Source organism: Miniopterus schreibersii (assembly GCF_964146895.1).
Source record: "Miniopterus schreibersii genome assembly, chromosome: 15".
Lineage (NCBI taxonomy): Eukaryota > Metazoa > Chordata > Mammalia > Chiroptera > Miniopteridae > Miniopterus > Miniopterus schreibersii.
Window position 1 is genome coordinate 44826335 of NC_138115.1, and position 24003 is coordinate 44850337.

The following is a 24003-nucleotide window of genomic DNA, read 5'->3' on the forward strand; positions in this document are numbered from 1 at the left end:
AACACTTGACTGATTCTAACTTAAGATATTGAATTTGAGAAGGAGGGCCCAAAGCAGTTTATCATTCTTTTGAAATCATAAAAGGGGAAAAGTATGTGTCTTAATTAGAAAAAGAAATAACACGTGGCTGGCACACTGACACACAAAACACAAAAGGACAGAAAGGGAGAGAAGCTCACACTTTTTTAAATACCAGCAGGAAACAGAATTTGGATAATGTGCTTCTTGCCATATATGGAGAAGCTAAGACAACTAACTTCCCATGTAATTTGATATTTTCAAAAGGTTATCTGTCTGCATTTAGAATTCACAAATTTTACCTGTTTTCAGCACACTAGTTTCAATTCAATTATTCTCAAGAATGAAAGTAACACAAAACCACATATAGAAAAACAGTCATTTCTTTTCCTCCATTAAATGGTTTTTGAAGTCATTTACAGGGAGAGAGATTAAGTGAGACACGTGCCTCCATGGTGAAGGGAAAAAGAGAGGTGGGAGGTAGGTGTGGATGGAGGTGAAGGTGCCTGAGTGACCAGGGATGTGGGTGAGTGAGTGTGGTAACTGAGGCATCTTCTAGAGACCATTAAGGGGTGGCCTTCCTGATACTACTCATATGTCATCAACACTAAGTTAATGTTAGACCTCCTTGATAAACACACCAAGATTAGTGGGCAGGATCCCTTACCAACAAACTTAACTCCATACTTAGAAAAACAACCACCTCAGAAGGAAAAACCGCAATTAAAGAAAAACAGAAATGGCATGTGAGGTAGGAGGCACAGAAGGTTGATAAATGCTTTCAAAGCTCCCTTGGTGGCCCACACCGCTTCCCATTCCTAAAAGGTTGCCAACACTGGCCCTCAGAGTCCCTCTGCCAGCAGGAAGCTGAGCTCAGCATGGGCCAGCTTTTGCCTTTTTGCACATAAGAGGCCTCAATAATTTCTTATTTTCATTTAGCCACCTCAGAAATGTCTATCTCAGTGAAGATCAGGCTTCTTATTCCCCAAGAATCATGTTCCAAAGACAGCTTTTACTACGTCCCAAAGAATGATGGTACTCTGTAATCTTTCCCATTGCCCATTTCCTAAGATGTCTTTAGGAAAGAATGTATTTAGCAATAAAAGACAATTACAAAAGCTTCTATTATTAAAAGGGGGAATGTTTATAGGGTTCATAATATTAATCGTTTAAGCCTGCCTTTATGTTTCATGTTTGTAAAATTGCAGGGTACAGCCAAATATGAAGAGACAAGTAGTAAACTCTCTGTGGCATTTTAACTCCCTTCCTTCTCAACACATACCCCATCCCATTCAATGTATTTTTTCCAAAATTAAGTATTCCCAGAGTTCATGCACATACCTCAATAAGCTCATCTCTTTGTCGAAGGCCTTCTTTAAGTTCATCCATTTTATGCTGCAGCACACTACACATATGTTTCTGCCTCTCTAACTCCTGTGATTAAACAAATGATACGGTTTACACAGGTAACAGCACACAACAAACTGAGACATCTACAATATAAAAATACAGAGGCTAAGTATGACCTCCAGAAACACACCTGAACTGCTGATGTATAGTAACTTAGAAAAATTCTGTGGTCTATGGAAAGGTACAGAAAATTTTAATTTTTCATCTTATAGGGTCATATATCTAGAAAACCCAAACTAATCAATGGCAAAATTACTAGGAACAATGAGATGAATTAGTAAAGTAACAGGTTAAAAATTAGTATACAAAATTCAGTATCTTCATAGATATAAATAAAATCAAGAGAGAAGATATAACACAATATAAAAAAATAAATCTGTAACATACATACATGTAAACTTACAAAAATATCCAAAATCTATATGAGGAAAATTATATAAAATAGTCACAGAAGACAGAAAAGTAGGATTGAACCAATGGAAAGGCATACCATCTTCTTGGATAAAAACACTCAATATAATAAAAACGTCAGTTCTCTCCCAAATTAATCCATGCATTTAATGAAGTCCACATAAAAACACCACCACTAGGTGTTTTTCTCATTAGAGCAAGACAAGTTGATTATAAAGTACATTTGGAAGAAAAACATAAGAAAAAATGGACAAAAAGCATGCTGAAAAGAAGAAAGCTACCCTCATTAGGTATTAAAATATATTATAAGGCCTACATAATGAAAATGTTGTTGTAATAGCTCATGAATAGAGATCAATGGAACAGAATAGACCAAAAATAGACCCAATTACAATATATTAAGTAGACCCAGTAGACAAATCTATTAACAACAAAACAAAAAAGCATCTCAAATCAATAAGGAAAAATAGACTTTTAAACTACTGCTGGTACAACTGGATATCCATATGAAAAAAGAAAACTGGAACCAGCCTGGCCAGTGTGGCTCAGTGGTTGAGCATCGACCTATGATCCAAGAGATTGAGGTTCAATTCCTGGTCAGGGCACATGCCCGGGTTGTGGGCTCAATCCCCAGTGGGGATGGTGCAAGAGACAGCTGACCAATGACTCTCTCATCAATGATGCTTCTATTTCTCTCCCTCCCTTCCTCTCTCTGAAATCAATAAAGATATATTGAAAAAGAAAAAAAAGAAAACTGGAACCAAACCTTGCACCATATACCAGGACAAATTCCAAATGGATCGAAAGTGTTCAGAAAGAAGGGGGCGGGGGCGCGCAACATGAAAGGGAGGGAGAGAGGGAACAGTTACAGCACTCGAGAAAAGATGAGTGAAACCAAGGAATGGGGAAAAAGTGACTCAAAAATCTACAAGCAAGAAGAGGAAAGAGATAATAAATTAGACTAAATAAAAATAAAAAATTTTGAATGGCAAAAGACACTACAAAGTAAAAAGACAAACTGCCAAAAAAATATTTACAACTTACATAAGAGACAAAAAGTTACTACCTCTCCATTATACCAAGTCTCTAAAACTAGAAAGAAACACACACACACAATTATACAGAAAAACAGACTAAGAAGGAGGAGAACTCACAGAAAAAAGAAGAAATTGCTTTGAACATGAAAAGATAATCAGATTAAGAGAAATATAAATTAAAATCATATTTCTCACTAAAACACCGTAAGAGTCCAAAACCTTGACAACATATTCAGGAAAGCACTATGAGGTAGGAAACAGGCTCTCTCCTACGTTTTGGTGGGAATACAAAATGCTATGACCCCTACAAAGGGAATTTGGCAGAATCTAGCAGCATTACCATACCTTTTGACCCCGCAAACCCACTTTCATGACTCCCCAAAATAAAAAAGACCTATACATACATCATTTTTGCAGCACTATTTTTTAACAGCAAGAGACTACAGACAACTCAAATGTCTATTAATAAGGAACTGGTGGGATAAACTATAGTATATCCACACAATGAAATAACTATATAGTGATTTTTAAAAATGAAGATCTCTGAAATCTTCAGAGAAACACTTAAACACATTTTTGATTGATAAGAGTTTTATAGCCAATAGTCTGAGAACAGGCATTCCAGAGAATAAATGTACTGACAAGGCATAGAGGGGTATTCAGTGTTTTGATACTAGAGCATAAGACCAGAGATAAGGCCAATACTCAAAATTCCTATCTTTTGGTACACTAAAAAAAATATTACCTGGTTGAAAATTAATCACTGAAGGTACTTGAACTTGAGGGAGTGAAGAGAGGATAGAAGAAAAAAAAAGAACATCTCTATATACTACAATCACATGGTGATTAAATCAAGGTGCAGAACAGTATTTACAGAAAGCTATTATTTTCTAAGAAATACATGCACATATATATTTGCACATATTTTTTGAATGGCAAGATATATATATATATACCTTCTTAGATTAAAAAATGGAAGAATATACCAGTAATTAAAATTTTTAAGGAAGGGAAATAGGGAATGAAAAGACAGATAGAAGGTTGACTTCTTTGAATATATATTTTTTTGTTGATATGACTTCAGGTATATGTAAACGCTTTCTGTAACTATAAAAAAAAGTAAATTGAAAAGTAATTCCTTGTGGAAGCAACCCAAGTATCTACTGACATGTGAATGGATAAACAAAATGTGGCACTTATATACGTACAGTGGAATACTATCCAGGAAGGAAATCCCATCACATGCTACAACATGAATGAACCTCGAGAGCAGTATGCTAGAGAAATAAGTCAGTCATGAAAAGACAAATATATTAGTCCACTTATATGAGGTATCTAGAGTAATCAAACTCACAGAGACAAAAAGGACAATGGTGGTTGCCAGGAACTAAGGGTAGGAGAAAATGGGGAGTTTGTTTAGTAAGTACAGGGTTTCAGTGTTACAAGATGAAAAAGTTTTGGACATCTGTTGCACAACAATGTGAATATACTTAACATTCCTGAACTACATACTCTAAATGGTTAAGATGGTAAATTTTGTTATATGTTTTTTTACAATTAAAAGTAAAAATAATTTAAAAATAAAAAGTAAAAAAGCAATTTCTAAACACTGAAATAAATTGCAGTGAACCTAACTATATATCCAGTTAACAGCATAAGCACAAGGAAAGAAACTATTTCAAGTAACTTTTAAAAACAATGGTTGGACTATACATAGCCTAGCAGTAAAATAACCACCAAACAGAACAAAACAAAAAGACATATAACTATTTTAAGTAATTATATCGTTGGTGGTAACGTTGGTATTGCTATTCTGGGTACTGTGGGATAAAGCAATGAGAATAGAATATAACATAATTACTATCATCCCCAGTGACTTTTGAGAACTGAGAATGGTAGTGTGGGAAAAAAGAGATATACATATGTAAGAAAGGAGAGGTTAAGTAAAAACCCTGGAGTCCTGAACATGAATGAGAACCACCAGCATAAACTCATATTTTGACTTTTTAAAACGTCTGTTTAATTATTTTTTAAAAATATCCCACATACATGTTCACTTGATACTAAAAAGGCCTATAAACAGTAAGGAGCTTAGTGGCAAGCGCAGCCCTAGCACCCACGCTGTTTCACTAAAAGAGAGGTGGGGTTCCTCAGACAAAGAGCTGATTCCAGGTCTGGAGCAGAAAACACACCAGACGAGCCTGGCGTACCTGCTGGTGCTAGAGAGTGAAGAAGCCGTAAAATGCAGACTCATGTCAAAATTACTTGGGAATCAACCTAACAGAGTTCACATTAGTTAAAGGTCACACAATATGAAAATCAGTAAGAATAAAACCTATAATTGACTGAAATCGTCAAATGTTGAGTACTTGACTTTGTAATATTAAAAACAACAAATAATGGATGACTCTGAAAGAATGCTAAACAACTAATTCTTTATTTTGAAAACTCCTAAATAAAGTAAAAGAATTAAGTCTTTATCTCACCTTTCCTATCTAAATGGTCTCATCAGACCCAGACCTGTGAGGCTCAGTGGTTGAGCGTAGATCCATGCACTAAGAGGTTGCCGGGGGTTGCAGGCTCACTCCCCAGTAGGGGGCATGCAGGAGGCAGCTGATAGATGCTTCTATCCCTCTCTCTCCCTCGTTTCCTCTCTCTCTAAAATCAATAAAAACATTTTTTTAAAACTGTCTCATGTGAGTCATTGAGATAAAGCGACGTTTCTCTTTAAAGATGGAGTTACACTTTAATTTTCCATCTGCACATTTTTAGAATATAGCTTACAGACCTCTAAAGAAACCATATGTTGATTTCTGACCCACATCTCCACAATGCCATTTCTAAATTATTTATTAAAAATTTCTTTCCAATCATTTAGAAAGCAGGTTCTCTTGAAAAATGGGGAAGGAGGGAATAAAAAATGAACCATTGCACTGAAAGTCTTTGAAGCTCTGTAGAATTCCAGCCAGTTAAAACAGGAAGAAATAAGTAATTAACTGCAACTGTCCCAATTAAGAGATAGAAAATAAAGATAAAACTTGAGTTCCATTCTATTTTCAGAAACTAAAGGAAGTCATAAGCTTTTCCTTAATAAAATAAATCTTATAAAAATTTAAAAAGAAAAAAACTTTAGAACCTGTTATTCTGTTAATTTCCTTAAAACCAACAGGTTTTGACAGAAACATCATTCCCAGGTATGCTGCATTTTTCTGTTAAGCCCAGCACTTTTTAAATGGCAAGTTTTAATTTTCTGACCTGAGAGAAAGGCATAACACAAGATGAGCCGTTACCTTTGATTTTTCTTCATTTTCTCTATAAAATTCCGCCATCTGTTCCTCTTGTTCTTCAATAACATCCTTGAGGGTGTCTACCTGGTAGATCAAATTGTTCTTCTCATTGTCTAACTGTGCATTAGAAACCATGGCTTTCTTATACTTTTCTTCCACTTCAGACAAAGACTCCTAGAAGAAAGTCAAAGTCATCAGCCTGATACCTAGAATATGTTTGTTGCCTATATACAATACATAACAGGAAACAATAGCACTGGCACAAATACATGAAGATGCGACCTTTGCAAAACACAAGCAGTCTGGGGCACTCCGTGTTTAGCAACATGCACATGAAACAGGAGGACGATGAGCCAATAATGCCATTCTAAGAACTTTAAACGCTCCCTGCTGTCCACGGAAAGAAAACAAGCAGCAACACAGCCCCTGAACACTGAGAAGGTGTATAGACAACACATATTTGTAAGAGTCACAAAATGAAGAATCATCACTGTTTTCAGAAATGTCACTCTTGTAGTTTTTAACAATAAGCTGTTTGGTATTCAGAATGCGATGATAAAATAGAATGCAGCCTCACTTTACACAAGTAAACTTCATACTCATTTGAATTTTACTACTTCCTGGACATCTGTTTTCAGTACTGCCCTGGACTGCATAATGATGCTAATGTAAATAAATGTATAAACATTTTTTCTAGCAATTATTCAAATTTTAGTCATTTCAAAATAAGTAAACAATATAAAAATGATTACTAATAAGAGAGCTACTACATCCTGGCCGGTGTGGCTCAGTTGTTTGGAGCAGTGTCCTATACACCGAAAGGTGGCAGGTTTGATTCCCAGTCAGGGCACATACCCAGGTTGTGGGTTCAATCCCTGGTCAAGGCGTGTGCGGGAGGCAACTGATCAATGTTTTTCTCTCACATCGATGTTTCTTTCTCTCTTTCTCTTTCTCCAAAATCAATTAAAAAAATCTTTTAAAAAAATACAAGAGCTAAAACAAAATACCTGAAATTTTATATTCTTCTAAATTTTCTGTGTAAAGTAGCTTATAAGTCTGTTTTTGAATAACTATGTCTAATTTGATTCATTATTACTGCCTGGTAACTTTTTTAAAAGAAAAAATATTTCACATAGAAAAAGTCATCACTGCTGGAAATAAATTCAAAAAATACTAATGCAAGTGTTTATCAAACCAAATCAATACTACAGAAATGAGAGCCCAGAACACTTATATTTATGATCAATTCCTTTTTGACAAGGGCACCCAGGCAACTCAATGGGAAAAGAATAGTTTTTTCAATAAATAGTGGTGGGACAAATGAGTATCCACATGTGAAAGAATGAAGTTGGACTCCTATGTCATATCATACACAAAAATGAACCCAAATGGATGAAAGACCTAAATATAAGAGCTAAAACTATAAAGCTCTTCAAAGAAAACATAGCAGTAAATCTTCATGAACCTGGAGTAGGCAATGGTTTCTTAGATATGATACCAAAAGACTGGTAACAAAAGAAAAAATAAAAATTTTAAATGTTTGTGCTATAAACAGTACCATCAAGAAAGTGAAAAGATAACCCATAGAATGGAAGAAAATATTTATAAATCTTATGTCTGATAAGGGACTTATATCCAGACTATATAAAGAATTCTTACAAATCAATAATAAAAGACACATAATTCAATTTTAAAATGGGCAAGGATTTGAATATATATTTTTCCAAATGGACAATAAGCACATGAAAACATGCTCAGCATCAATAGTAATTAGAGAAATGCACATCAAAACCACAATGAGATACCATTTCAGACCTACTGAGATAATAGCTATAATATATAATATGGGGGGAGAAGGGGGATTCACAAGTATTGGTGAGGATGTGGGAAAACTAGAACCCTCATACATTGCTGGTGAGAACGTGTAGCTGCTTTGGAAAACAGTTTGGCATTCCTTAAAATGGTAAACGTAAAAACATCGTATGAACTAGCAATTCTATTCCTAGGATTCTACTCAAGAGAAATGACAAGATATGTGTATACAAAAATTTGTACACAAATATTCATAGCAGCATAATTCAAAATAGCCAAAAATAGGAAACAACCCAAATGCCCATCAACTGACAAATGTGATAAATCCATACAATGGAATATTACTAATACACATAAAAAACACAAAAATATAAAAAATACACACACATACACCCCACAGATACATGTTACAACATTGATGAATTTTGAAAACATTAAGCTAAGTGAAAAGTCAATCACAAAAGACAACAAATAGCATGATTCCATTTATATAACATGTCAGAACAGGCAAAGTCCACAGAGAAAGAAAGTAGATTAGTGGCTACTCAGGGCTGAGTGTGAGTGGGAGAGAAGTGGGGAATGACTGATAATTAGTATGGGGTTTCTTTTTGGGGTAATAAAAGTGTTCCAAAGTTGGGTTGTGGTGTTGGTTGTACTACTCTGTAGCTATGCCAAGACCACTGAGTTGTGTATACTTTAAATGGATAAATTTTACAGTATATGAATTATATCTCAATAAAGACACACACACACTCTTAATGACATTTCACAAACTAGGACTGTATTAACAGGCAACATTTATACTAGAATTGGGAACAAATATAACCCAAATAACAAATATAAGCAAAGTCAATTGTATAATAATTTAAATATAGTAATATCTTAATACAGAATTTAGAATGATTCTGATTCATCTTAAAGGCTAATAGCATTCAAAGTCCTCCTCACAACTCAGTCCATATAAAATGGGGAATAACTGCATGAACACTAGAATCTGAGACAGTTCAAGCAGTAGATGCAAGACACAATATATAACACAAGAAATTTGACATAAAACTTATGTAATGTACTCTTCCTTTAAACAAGACCACAGACAACTGTTTTACATTTAAGTATCAAGGTAGTTTTAGTGATTTCTATCTAGCTTACACAGTGATACCCATTAGGAATTAGTTTTACTTAAATGTGTCTAAGGCAGTGATTTTGAAAGTGTGGGTTCTGAACTAGCAGCAACAGCATTATCTGGGAATTGAATAAAAATCCAAATTTTCTGCCTGGTTGGCGTGGGTCAGTGGATGAGCGTCGACCCATGAACCAGGAAGTCACAGTTTGATTCCCGGTCAGGGCACATGCTCTGGTTTCAGGATCGATCCCCAGTAAGAGGCGTGCGGGAGGCAGCAGATTGATGACTCTCATTGATGTTTCTACCTCTCTCTCCCTCTTTCTGAAATTTAAAAAAAAAAAAAAAAAAAGCAAGCAAATTTTCAACCCCATCCCAGATGCACTGAGTAAGAAAATCTGGGAGTAGGGTCCAGCAGTCTGTGTTTTAACAAGACTGAGGTAATTCTGGATGGGGGAAAGCACCCAAAGGCAGACATACTTAATAAAAAACAAAAACAACAACAAAGTCATAAACAATGACCCAGTATCCTTTTTAATAGGATCTGGATATATCACACCACCATGCTTCATCATCAATCAGATTTTTTTTTTAATGACTTTTCTTCCACTTCAGTCATTTCAAGGATAAATAAAACCTGAAGTCATGTTCAATTATACGCTGACCATAAATTAAGAAAAGGTATCTTATCTGTTCACAGTCTCAAATAAATTTAATCTGTTCTTTTGTAGCCTTCAAAAAAATGCAATAAATGGTAGATCTAAAGGTGAGAAAAACGTTTTAAATAAAATAAAAGCAATAAAAATGCCTGAGTGGCTTGCCTGCTGTCCTGATACATTATATTACACCAGAGACTTAATATGAGCATATGTATTTAATTCTTTTCCTTGATCTAAGATATTTCTAAAAGTCTCATCTTGAAAGCCTTAAAAGGGGGCGTGGGGAATAAATCCTGAGAATTGGAGCAATAAGACTAAATGAGCATATCACCGTACTAACTGTAATTCTCCTGATGTCAATGAACACCTGGCACTGTCACACCAGAGCTTCCAGGCTTCCTTCAAGGGCAGTCTCCACAGGACTTCCCACCCTGTCTGGTCATGAGTCTCAACTCCAAGTTCCTTATGAACAACATTGCCTGCATGAAGATTCTGGCTGGCAGCTGGGCTACCTCACACCACACAAGGGAAGCAGATGAAAGCTTTGCCCATTAGCGCCACACTTTGTCCTTTGGATAACCTGAGTCACCTTTCTGAATGCCTTGCTTACACGTTTTAGAGGTCTATTGTGTTTTCCTACCTCAAATAGGGGCATGTGTGTGTTCAGAGGAACTTAATTTCCTCTCATATTAGGCTTGAACTTCGTAATAAAACATGGGAAGACCATAATAACCAAGTGCCATTTACAACCAAAGTGCTTGCCTTGCATGGACACTTGTACTGAAAACCGGTAGTCATCCTTGTTTGGAAGAGATAAGGCCCATTTAAGTTGATCTCCAAATTCTTTAAGGCACTGAATCTGTGTAATCCTTTCTGACCTATAGGTTAAAAACAAGAAAGAAAGAAAACGCAGGCCTCATGCTTCAGGCTCCTTCCTCCAGAGGGAATACTTATAATAATGCTTATATATTTCTTCCTCCTGCCTTTAATATTGACTGAATTTGGTGACAGAAACAGGCAATCCTCTCTCATTTAGCTTGGAAGAATTTTAAGGTCAGTTCTCAGTTAAAAAAATATTCTCAGAATACTTTTTAGGTGTTTGCCCAATTCAATATTGTATGGCTAAGACATAAGGGACATTCAAGTCTTTTACAAGGTTTAAAAACTGTAAGGTATATTACTGAATAGTACAAAAACCATATACTAAACATTTAAACATAAGCAGAGACTAAAAGTTCACCTTTCCTATGCACTGCAGGCTAAGCACATGCTTGAAAGACGAACGCTGTTAGTAAAGCTATGTGCAGTGGGGTTAATAAAACTCGTGAAGCCACCATTACCAACACTTCTGCGTACAGACAGCATGCTTGGGCTACAGAATGGGCCCTGATACCTTTAGTTCTTTAAGCCCCTGCATGTATCTCCCTTCTACATCCTGTATCTGGTCCTTAAGGTCATAGATATCCTGCAGAACATAGGAATGAACCATTGCATAAAACCATCCACAAATATATCTTAAACCTCAAAGAATTCAGATGAAAATGTGAAATGCGTATGAATAGTACAGACTAAAAGCAAAAAAATCAGAGTGCACGAACGTAACTGCCACTCCCAACCACTACAAGGGGCAAGCAGATCAGGTGACAGTGGGGCTGGAGAAGGCATGGAGTAATGTACCTAACGAGTTAAAACATTTTCTTGGCATTAACCCATGTTGAAAGAGCATTAGCAAATGGGGGTGGGGCTGTATATAGAAAAAAGAAAACTATGTAACACTTTAACATACAAATTTAAAAATTTTATAAATCATTTAAATATGTAGTAAATTAATTCTGAGCAGCAAACTTTACTGACTCACGCAGAAGCTTTTGAAAATGTAATAAATGGATATGAAAAAAGTTTTCTTTCAATAACCTGGTTACCGATCACAATTAATTTGGGAGAAAGAAAGTAAAGGGAGGAAAGTTAAACACAAACATTTTGACACAATGTCAAATGAGAGAGTCTATCTTAAGAACACCATTTAAATGTTGAGAAAAGCACTTGTTCCAAATGTTACCATAATCCTTATAAGAAAAGTGAAGCAGATTGAATTTTAAATGGAAAATACTGTTTCTCTTATACCTGGCCCTGCTACATAAGGTCTATTCTGGATGCTTGATTTAGGTGGGAAATAACTGCCCCAGGGCCCTAACCACAAGTCTGCAATTACAGGCAGGATCAATTATCCAAGGCTGATACACACAGTCTCTGTATTATACTTCCTCTGCCCCCTACATTCCCTTCTTGGTGAGTCTGTCTGTCTTTTATTCATTGATTCATTCAACAGAGATTTAGTGAGGGTCTATTACAAACCAGGCGCTAGGATACAAAAATCTCATTTCTTTCAAGGAAGTCATTCTCTTGAAGAAATAGAAATAAACAGGAAGCACAAGCAAAGTCTGAGGCTGGGAAATGGCAGGTTCCACAAACAGACATTCAAATAAATACATTTTGAAGGTCCCCATCTTTCAAATTAAATGGCTGAAAAGAATGGAGACTCAAATAAACTTTAAATTACTCAGGTATTTCTGTTATCTCAGATATTATTATATTTGTCTTATCATGAAAAATCGAGAGATAACTGTATTCAAGCAGCCAAATAATACCATAATGGCTCAAAAGACTAGTAATTCCCAGAGTCTGGTTCCTTGTCCACCCACATATTTTCCATTTAAAGTATGGCCAATTATTTCTGACAGAATTACTTTTACATCCATTTAAAAATTAGCAGAACTCATTCCAATATCATCAAAAGTTCAGGAAAGAGAACAGAAAGAATTAACGAATCTCCTTCTTTTCATACCAAAGTCACATTCTTAAACCGTATTAACAATTTTCTTTTAAAGAACTCATACTCCTTTTCTTTCTACTGAATCACATTAAATGTTAAATAGTTCCAGGATACTAGTATACTGCAAAGAAGCCAAAAAATTGTTTTTAAAAAGCCAAACAAAATTTTGGTTTACCCGCAATTCACTTAATGAGGTGTCTGGATCTATTAAGCTGCTGGTGTCCCCGCTTCCTCGTCTGGATGAGTTTCCACTTAGAGGGGTTGTTGCTGAGGCAGAATTTCGAGATGAAGGCTAGAGAAAAGAAATACGACACTTCTAAGTCTTGTTTCTTTAAAAATGTTTGCCGTGGAAACTAAAAAAAGAGGCAGGGTGGTAAAGGAGATCTAACACACTGTGGGTGAGAAGTTACCAAGTGCAACCTACAGGCAATTCAGGTTGGCTTTGGGGAGGGGTCCTGTTCAAACATTTTACTGGAATCTAGAATTCATAATAACTAAGAAGGGAATAGTTGGTGTGAGAGTTGTTTCTTAAGTTTATCTTTGCTACACTGTAAACAATACTGGGGTGAGCACATCAGATTAATTTGAAAAGTTTTCGAATTTTGTAACTGGTATGCTAATCAGCAGTCCTGTTTAGTTCCTGAAGCTGCTTCTTTAGGATTTTCTCTTTTTCTGATATTTTGTTAATAAAAGTTGGACATACTATTTGCACCTGAGAGCAACAACACCATGTATCACTATGACTTAGACTATTCTTCCCACAAATAGTTTAAATGGGAGATTATGCTGTTGGATTAATAAATGGCATAGATCTGTACTGTACAAAATAGTAGCCACTAGCCACGTGTAGCTACTGAGCACTTGAAATGTGATTAGTCCAAGTTGAGATTTTTTTTTAAAGTATAAAATACATACCAGATTTCAAAGGCTTAGTACAGAAAAAACAATGTAAAATATCTCAATAAATTTTCACATTATGTTGAAAATATTTTGGTTAAATAAAATATATTATTTAAATTCATTTTACCTGTTTCTTTTACTATTTTAATGTAGCTACTAGAAAAGTTAAACTCACATACGTGGCTTACATTGGTGGCTTGTATGATATTTCTATTGTAATCCTAATAATTTCCCTAAATGACTATCAAAAAATACTTCTAGAAGAAAGTTAGACTTTGACACAAAGTGACTCCCAGAAAAAAATTTATTTTACTTCAAAGAAATAATTTATCTTAGAGGGGAAAAAAAAATCTCAGTGTGTGTCACCACCATTCCTAAAGACACTTCATCTGAAGACACTTCATCTGCAGCATTTTATGGTTTCTTCTCAGGATCAAATTCTAGAGAAATGAAAATCAAAATAACAGCCAAAAGCTTAGGAGGTGACATTCAGGGAAATAAAATGCAGTGTCTTTTCTTCCCAGTGCTTCACATGATTCAACCTCAGAGGAATTCGGAGGTCAATGACAGGAAATAGATGAAGAGAAGAAGAGCAACTCCATTGGTTCAATTGTAGTAAAATAAAGAATGAAACAGTAACAGAAAGTAAGTTCAATAGACCTTGAGAATTTCATTCCCTTAGGACTTCCTATACTCACTCTTGTGTAATTTTCAGCATACTGTTTGTCAGATTTTTCATCCAACTAGAAAAGAACAGAGATAAAAATCAGGAAAGATGCTTAGGCATGTTGATTTTTTTAGGGGGGGGAAAATTGACCTCATTTGAGTTCTCAAGTTCAACTGATGTTTGGAACCTAAAAGTAAACACACTAAAACTGAAATAAAAGTTGAAATACATAAGACAAATGTCAAGAACTTAAATTCTTACCCCAAGGAAGACATGAAGTTAAGCAAGCAAGCTATCCTTTATCAAAAGTTTTCAACGTTTAGATAGATTTTCTTTTCACTGAATTTGAACACATTAAGGAAAACTAAACATAAATTTAAGTTTTAGTATTGCAAATGTTAATACAAAAAAAACTTGTACACACCAACAGGAAAAGTCTGATACAACCAAAAGCCAAAAACTTTGTTATCTAAACATTATTAGGACACATAAATAAGACTAGTACACTTAGCCAAAAAAGTTCAGAGTGGACTAAAGCATGTTAAATATATCATCAAAAAATTTTCCCCACACCATTAAAGATTCAGTTGTTTGTCTTTTTGTTTTGTTTTGTTTTGGGGTTTTCTTTTTGATCATACATGCACACATGTGGAAAAAAAAAATCAAACAGCACAACAAAAGAGTATGTGAAATAAGCGTCTCTCCCTCCCACATCATATCCTGACCTCCAATTCTCACTCCAAGGGTAACCATCCCCCAAGCCTTTAAAAAATGCCAACAATAGTATCCCAAATACATTCTGTATCTTCTTTTCCCCCTTATCAAGTTTCAAAGATTAGAGGAAGTACTTCTTTTTTTTCATAGCATTTATTGCTTCCCGACCCCATGATGTTTATTAATTTATGTCTGACCTCTCTCTTCAATATAAGCTCTATGTCTGTGTTCTTTTCCGTATCCCTAACACCAAGAATAGCCCCTGGCACACAGAGGGACTCACAGTTTGTTGGATGAATGAAAAAATGAATCATACCCCACCTGGACTTGTACACCGACCTCTATCTTAACAGCTGCACATATCCTGTTATCTGGACATACCATCACTGAGTTACCCTATCTGCTGCTGACAGGACTTCAGATTGTTTCAGTTAGACAGTGTTTCAAGAAGTGGGTACCTTAAGGTTAGTCCAAAACCCTGACTTTACAGCTGAGGAAAGAGAAATTCAGAGGTGAAAGATTTTGCTGAAGGTTGAACTACTACTAAATGTCAGAACTGGATCCAGATCTCAGTTTTGTGAATTTTAGCCCAGTATTCGTCTTATTTACCTGCATATACTGTCCCGACTACCACTGGAGGGGGGGAAAGTCCCATAAAAATTAATTACGTAAAAGTATACCCAGACTCCAATTATTAGATCAACCCTCCCAGCCCAATCCAGAGAAGAGATTTGAAAACCTTCATTATCGGTTAATTATCAAAACACAAAACGTCATTATTTCTGGCTCTATTCAGATCACTTCACTCTAACTTCCTCGTATTTGAAATTTTTTGTCTTTTCCATGACCCACATTTATCATATCCATTTTCTCAGTAAATACCTTTCATTATGAGCACTGTATCAACAATATAAATACTATCTTAAACTTTGAACTCTTTTTGTTACATCTTGCTGTAATTCTCTAAAAAGGAATTTATTTCGGTTCACTCTTATTTTTTAAAACTACATACAAGATGTTTTATAACAATCAGGCAATGACAGTTCATATATTGGCAATTTTTGCCATAAAAAAGAATAATCTTTCATTGCATCTATACTAGTAAAATACATTGCTATTATTCAATGTGTTGCTCTTTACAATGAAAGAAACACAACATCTGAATAAAATGCCTTCATTTCCTCAATGTACTCCCAACTCTCTTCTACTAATGAATTAAGGAGAAAAACAAATAGCATTCAGAAACATTCTTGTAGGTCAATTTGAAATCCTGTCTCATATACCCCCCTCACAAAAATGACCCCCAAACCCATCCATTTTTTAAACTTACATTTGAGAGGTTGCATCACTGCACTAGTCCATTGCAATGTTGATTCTACTGCTTTCACTCTCTTCTGACAGATCCCAAATGTCGCAACATAAACTGGTGATGCGCCAAACCTCAGGGATTGTAAAGCCAGCAAAAAATGCCTAGAGCAGCCATGCCGCAGTCCAGTTATTTTGGCTGCAGTGGCTTGGCCAGAGACTCTTCAGTTCCCACTTCTCAGCCTTTGTGCATTCTCAACAAAATGCTAGCTAAAAGCCCCAGTGCTCTAATAGCCAAGAGGTCTACACAGCTACGTTGCCCAAAGAGTCTGCCAGATCCTGAAAAGGCTTTTTAAGTGGAATAAAATTTAATTGTGTTTAATATATGAAAGTATAAAATAGGCAACGGTAGTAAAAGGGTACAAACCTTCAGCTGTAAGATGAATGAGGGTGGAAGATCCAGTGTAAAACATGGTGACTATATTTGATTTTCTAAACTGTATATAAACAACATGGAAAAAATGAGCATGCACTAATATAAAAAATGATTATAGTGAGTGAAAAATCAGAAAGCAAAGGCTATATGTACTATATAATCACAATTCTGGAAAACAAGCAAATTAAAGTGCAATAGTGAAAAATAATAAAAATAAGTCATCTAATTTCTAAAAAAAAAAAAGTAAGTGGCTAATAAAAAGGTAGCTTAAAAAAAAAACTAAGCAAAGCTTTTATTTTCCCCTAGTAAGGCTTTCAGGACTTCTTCATTAATAATGACTATAGCCTACTATTCTCAAAAAATTTCAAGTAAATATTATGCCATTGAGCTCTTAATTAAATAGGTGATTTCCCGATTAAGAAAAGGGTATTTTTCTCCTTGATAGTTATAAATACAGTTAGCTAACAGGCTTGTAGTATTTCATATTAGTATTAATGTGCAAAAAGAATACATGATGGCAAACTTTACATGCCAATTTGAATGCTGAAAGTTCAAAGACTAACATTTTTCTTAAAGGATTTCAAATTATCAACTAGTAAACAAAGTCTTAAATATCTTTCCCATATTTCAGTGATAAATGCTTCTGCCTTATTTATGTCTGGAACATCCAAAAATGCTTTGCTCTTGACATTATATAGAGTGTTTTTTCTTGAAATCTAAACTCCTTGATGATTTCTTAAAATTAGCACACATGAGAAGTATTTCTTAGAATATATATCTTGACAAATCTTTGAAACTGTTTTTTCGTCAAAGATATTTATTATTCTCTGATTAAAAGGACCTTTAAGTTTTATTTTAGCCTACTTAGACAGATAATTTAAAGTATTTATACTATAGTTTGTTTAATGTAGTCATCAGATTATAATCCTGTTAACTTCTAATTTGCATATACTGACTTGATAATGCTATTCAAAAATTGTTTGGGGAAAAAAAGATCTGATTCTCCAAGAATAAAAGGGAAGGGAACAATTAATTTACACTCTCCTGAAGCAAAACTGGCCAAGGATTCCATTCAGAAATGGTCTAATTCTTATTAACGATCAGTAAAACTGAAATTAGCACATTTACATTCTTTTCCTTTAATCCAGCCTGACCTATAGGCCAGAAAGAAAAACCGTGTAGAAAACAAGAGGCTAGAGTAACCATAAATACCGTATAAATTAGAGCCTGGCACCCTTTTTCAGAGCATCCTATACACATATATTTGATCCACAATGGAGAAGCCAGAAAGTACCATTTAAATTTTTGAACTTATGGTCAGTATATTAAATTCAAGATATTTCACATAAAAATGCAGATTTCCAGCTTATCTTTTTTAAAAATGTGTGTGTTGGGAGTGGGAGGAGTCTTACCAACATCAAGTCCACTTTTTATTTGTCTACAATGAGCTGAATTATAGGATACCCTTTAAAGGTATCCTACACCAAGGCAAAATTAAGGATATTATATGTATAGGTTCTTAGATAACCATTTAAAAATATAAAAACCAGAATAAATTGAAACTTTCTGAATGAAAACAGAGCATTTTAATTGTAGTGATAAAAAAATAATAATAATTAAAAAATATATATATATATACCACTGACTCACAAGCTATAAAATTACAAGGGGCTGACCAGATGTACAACCTGCTCTAGAGAATCTTCTGCTTATGTGATGAGGCGTACAAGCTATACACACAGGCTACATATACGGTGCGCATATATATCAAAACATATTATACACTTTAAATATGTACAATTTTAATTTAAAAACATGTAAATAAATAAAAATAACTACCTGGGAAAAGAAAAGTTATATTTAATTAGTAGGGGCAGGGGGAGATTTTTAAAAAATTGTCAACCTTTTCACTTCTGAGTAGTTACTAAAATAAATTGCTAAGAAATACATGTAAGGACTCCATAACCACTAATTCAGACATCACAAATTAGAGGCTAGAATTCAGTTTTAAGAGAAAAAGTGAACACAATAAATTAAATATGTTTATATCTATGAAAAAAACATGGTACTAAATAAGTGAATCACAAAAAGGCAGTATTTCAGGGGAAAGACTTGGGAACCAGTCTTCCAACTTTGTGTGTGGAGATTCCTTGATCTGACCCAGGGTGAAATGGGACTGTTTGAGAGCCAACAATCCAGAATACTTACAGACCACACTTAAAATTACTTCCTATGATTAAAGTCAGAAATAGCTATTTAAATACAATCTATGATGTGCTAAACATAAATAATTATCTCTCCATTAAAAAACTGTCTAACTCTCCTGTGAAGAAACACCGCCTCTCATCTGCTTCAAAGTATTTGACAATCAGAATAGTGTTGGTCCAAGGGCAAAACAACACTAATGCTAGCAAAGGAGAAGAGGTGTCACAGAGGGTAATAAGGCTGCTAGAGAGCTGCTGGTGGGGTTCCTTCATTAAGACAAATGCCACAAGGCATCTACTGGACTGTCTTCCTCCTAAACTCAGTCAGTGATGAATGTGAAAGCAATGGGTAGGCATTTCTTCAAAGCAATGCCATAATCCAAATGTTTAAGATCTATTCAGATTCTTCCCAGTTACTATAAACTAGTGACACTTTACTAAGTAGTATATTTTATTGTTTAATGTCCAAAGTTCACCCAGAACTTTACAGATTCATAAAAACAAAAAGGGTAGAAAAATTTTAAGACCTACCAGGAATATCTAAATATGGGCTAGGTATCAGATAGTTTTCAGGAATTATTTTTAATTTTGTTAAGTAAGATAATGGTACAGTGAGTATGAAAAAAATCCTCAAAAGTTCGGTAGAGATACATACTGAACTATTTATTGGAAAATGACATGATATATGGGATTTGCTTTAATATAATTTGGCGGGGAGGAGGGCAAGGGGAAGAAAAAGATGAAACAAAATTGGCAAAATACTGATAACTGTTGCAGCTATTGATGGGTTTTCTATGGGGGAAATTTTCAACAGAGGAAGTTTTTTAAAAATCAGAACATGTCAATATATACATTCCAAAACAAAACAATTAACTGTATTTCCTGCTAGTGTGTTCAAATAAATATTTCCCACACAGTAAATTAAGTTCCTAGTTTTAACATAGCCAACGTATTAGCCATTAGTAACAGGCCTAGGACAACACAAGCACCCCGTGCAATCCACTCACATTGGTCAAATCCAGGACACTGACATCATCCACCTCAGAGACATAGCTCCCCCTGCGATTGGAGCGACTGAAATAATCGGCAGCAGAAGCCTTTCAGTCAGGAAAAAATGAGACGCTTTAGAAATTAAGAAAAGAGAGAAGAAAAGAATAGGAACATTGGCATATGGGGGGAAAGTCTTTTTGGTATGTGATAAAGTATCCTGAAATGAAGTGAGGAAACTACTGCAATTAATCTACTCAAAAAAGTAAAAAAGACATGTAAAGGGCTTCCCAAATGATATCCCAGCTCCCTCATTTCAGCTTTATTCATCCCAACTAGAGTTCTACAGAGATCAATTACTGCCGGAGGGCCAGCAACACTCCCACGTTGAAGACATGCATCACCCTCACCAGGAGGGTTTCTAGTGTAATCTACCTAACGCCCCTACTATATTTCACAAATTTATTATCCATTATAACTATCAACTCCGTTGAGCACATATATGCTGAACGCAGAATTATTTGCAGGGTATTTACTGCACCCTTTACCCAATTTCCACAGTTCCCTCTTTTTCATATTCCTCAAGACCAAGAACTGAAGAGCAAAATAATCAAAGTACACTGGCCGCCTCCTGGTTCCCCAAACACAGCCGGTCATTTCCCACCTTAGACTTTGGCACCGGCCTAGAAAGCTCTTCTAGCTCTTCAAGCAGCTGGCTCCTCACATTTCATGTCTCAGCTCAAAGGTCACTTCCCTCAGAGAACCCTTTTCTGACCACGCATACCAAAGGGACAGGCACAGGCGCACACACACACACACTCCCCTCAATGTTGCCTGTCTTATCACCTGCCTCTTCTCTACACAGGCCCAAGGTTACCTTCTTTTTGTTCCTTTCTCCACTAGTTTATTTTCTATTTCTTTCACTACGACATCAGCTCTATGGAGTCAGAAATGTGGTCTGGCTTACCATCATTCCCAGCACTTAACACGGTGTCTCACATATAACAGGTACTTCGTAAACATGTATTGAATTAATAAATAATATTTTTTTAACTCACTCATCAGCTATTCCTTACCTCAGAGCTCTGATTACCTTGCTTAAAAGCCCTTCCCTTCCAGGAAGGGAATATGGAAGCCCCCCTACAAAGAAGGTTTACAACTGTGAAGCTCTGCAAAGGCCTAATACGATCAAGCAGGAGTATTCTTATTCACAGTAATAGTAATGCATCGTAGATTTACACATACCGAGTGTTTTATTCGTATCTATGGTCTCAGGATTTTGATAGTTATTCTCTATATAGTAATTCATTTAGTCCATATATTAAGTCTACCTACAATTATTAACATCCATTGTAAAAGTAAAGAAATTGCCATTAATACACTAATAAGTTGTCAAAGTGGTTCAAGCCCAGGCACCATTATTTTAAAGTCTCTGCCTTTAGATTAAGAAGCACAAATTGGCAGTTATAAAAATAGTCATGGGGATGTAAAGTACAGCATAGGGAATATAGTTATTAATATTGTAATAACTATGTATAGTGTACTAGACCTACTGGGGTGATCACTTCATAAGTTATATAGATGTCTAATCATTATGTTTTACAACTAATATCATGTTGTGTGTCAACTGTAATTGAAAATTTTCAAAATTAATTTTTTTAATTATAAAAAATAATAATAAAGTCCCTGCCTTTCCACCCCATCACTTTCTAAGGTTCTTTCAGATGTTCCGGCTTTTTCTTTCTTCTTCAGCTTTGAGTAGAAGCATTAATTGGCTTGCCAATGAACCACAACTGCCATTAATTAGATCACTTGCTGGGTTTTTGGCAACAAATCTCACAAACACTTGGTGTTCCCTTCTCTATGAAACTTCTGGTTTACAATCTTTCACAAAACATGACTCATTAAATAACCTTCCGTTTTTCTTAAAGGAATTAGTCTCTTAGTTATTGGGCTCTTTTTTCTGGCTCTAAGCGGACACATCATCCTCAAATGTACTTTTCAAATCAATTCTTAAATAAAGCAAAAATGTGATTGGCTCTGTAAAATTTCCAGCTTCATCAAAAGAGTAACTTGAAATTACATAATCTGTATTTTAACAAAGCGATTTTTGCCTCTACAATTATTATTCTAGTTGAATTTTAAGACCAGAACTTTAAAATTCTGCCATCAGCTCTTAAAAGTTCACACATCAAAAGATGTACAAACAATGGTTACACTTAAATACACAGCAAAGAAAATGCCTGATGGCAACCTGACTTACAATCCACAGTTATGTGTTTTACACAATTTGGAAGCATTAATTTTGCTTGAGAAACTGTTTTTGGTGAACTGTGCACATAAATGTGCGTAAAACAGTAACAAAGAATAAAAAGAGAAAGTCTTTCAAATACACAACGACCAGCACATAAGGGTGTGAAGAGGCAAGTTATTAATGGAAGCTTACATAGCCAACAGAGAATGTGTACTGTCAGAAACACATTTTTGAAGGCAAATTATTCATATAAGCTAAATTTGAAGAAAATGCTCATTTTGTCAAATGCAAATTTCACCGTTCCACAAATTTCATGTGATCCCACAATGCTGTGATTTTAACTTGTTATGTGTCTGCATGCAAGCCACGCTCACCGCACTCTCCCTTCGCCCACGACTGGAACAGCCAGAAGACGCAATGCTTGCGGTGTCGTCGATACACTATAGATATTAAAAGCAGATCATGAAAAAGGTGCAATTTCACTACAGGTCTTATGTGTAATAAGGACATTAGGTAAGGTTTGGGGAAGCATGCATACACTCTCTATGAGCATTATAATTGGCACCACCTACTGTGCACTAATAAACAGGAAAGGTGTTTCAAGGTATAAGGAGCTATCATTAAAAATCAAAAGACATTTCCAAAAAGCACAAAGAATAAAAAAGTACTTTATCTTTTATTTAAGTTAAAGAAAAGCTGGGAGGAGGCAAGTGTAAACCAGCCAAAACCATCTTTCATGCTTTTAAAACCTCTAGGCCCTTGGGATCCCATTAGGGATCAATAAATATATTTAATGTTTTAGTTTGAGAAATTTAAAAAATATTTTAAAGTGAACTAATATAAGTCAATGACAGAATTTCCTACCAGTATCACACTGAAATTATTCTTATTTTCCTTTATTCCTTCCTATGCAACTTCCTATGCAAGTGGAGGCACTGCTATCATCGCCCTACAGTTTTCTTCCTGTTTCACCAGCAGTACAAGACTTGTCTTCAGTACATGTAGGTTATCTCCATTCTGACATCACTAAGAAACCATTCTGGCATTGCTAAGATAATAACTTTGAACCCAACTTGCAAATGAAACAGCAACTAGCCAGCACACAAGGACAAGATTCTACACTTGATGAAAACATCTTACAATAATTTTGTTTCCAAGAGGCCACCACACTTGGGACATTAAAAATGGTGCTAGCCCCGAGAACTGCCAAGTAGAATTTTATTAGAGGGTGGATTAAAAGTACATTTCCTCCTTATGTGAAAACGCTTTTATCTTCTTAAACATCCCTGAGTAATTTTTTGTGAGTATGGGAGTGGAATTCTTGAGAAGTTCCACTTGGAAATGGCAGGACTGAGCCAAACACATATGTAAAAGAAAGCCCATACAGCTCACCTGTTCCACTCAACAAAGTAACATGTGTTGACCATTAAGACACTGCTTTAATAATGTCTCCAATTTTGAAACTGTCAAGAACAACAAGGTAACTCCTAAAGTCATAATAACTATATAGTTATTGGAACTATGAATTAGTACAGCTTTTTGGTGGGCAATATACATCATAATTTAAATGCATATACTCTTTGATCTTGCCCATTTCATGATTAGCAATTTACCGTAAAGATCTACTCACAGAAGTCCACAAAAATATACTTGTATAAGAATGTTCATTGTACAAGTGTCCACAGTAGCAAAAATCTGACAGCCTGAATTTCCATCATTAGGAAAGTAATTTTTTTTAAAGGTACAGTCCAAGCACAAATGGAGTAATTATCACCATTAAAAAGAATGTGCTGACATAAAACTAACTCTAAGAGGCATTTGGTGGAAAAAGTAAGGAATATGGTTTACTTTTTTAAAAAATCTTTTAAATGTAAAAAAAGAATAAAATACTATTTATGTATTAATATAAAAAGATACTTTAAGAAAGCAAATTAGGAGCAGTATGTAGG

General features: G+C 35.1%; 1 protein-coding gene across 33 annotated transcripts in view; it reads right to left on the minus strand.

Annotated features, from left to right (window-relative positions):
- Positions 1-24003, minus strand: part of LRRFIP2 (LRR binding FLII interacting protein 2) — an 86739-nt gene that overhangs the window by 19405 nt on the left and 43331 nt on the right. For 14 of the 33 annotated variants that reach the window (XM_081160111.1, XM_081160117.1, XM_081160138.1 and 11 more), the window contains 7 exons: positions 22429-22494; positions 19821-19910; positions 14186-14230; positions 12763-12879; positions 11148-11219; positions 6167-6337; positions 1360-1452 (listed from right to left, as the gene is read on the minus strand). In XM_081160111.1, the coding sequence (XP_081016237.1) occupies positions 1360-1452; positions 6167-6337; positions 11148-11219; positions 12763-12879; positions 14186-14230; positions 19821-19910; positions 22429-22494 (654 nt within the window). The remainder of the gene's footprint in view (positions 1-1359; positions 1453-6166; positions 6338-11147; positions 11220-12762; positions 12880-14185; positions 14231-19820; positions 19911-22428; positions 22495-24003) is intronic. The other 19 variants (XM_081160129.1, XM_081160127.1, XM_081160131.1 and 16 more) reach the window with 3 other exon arrangements.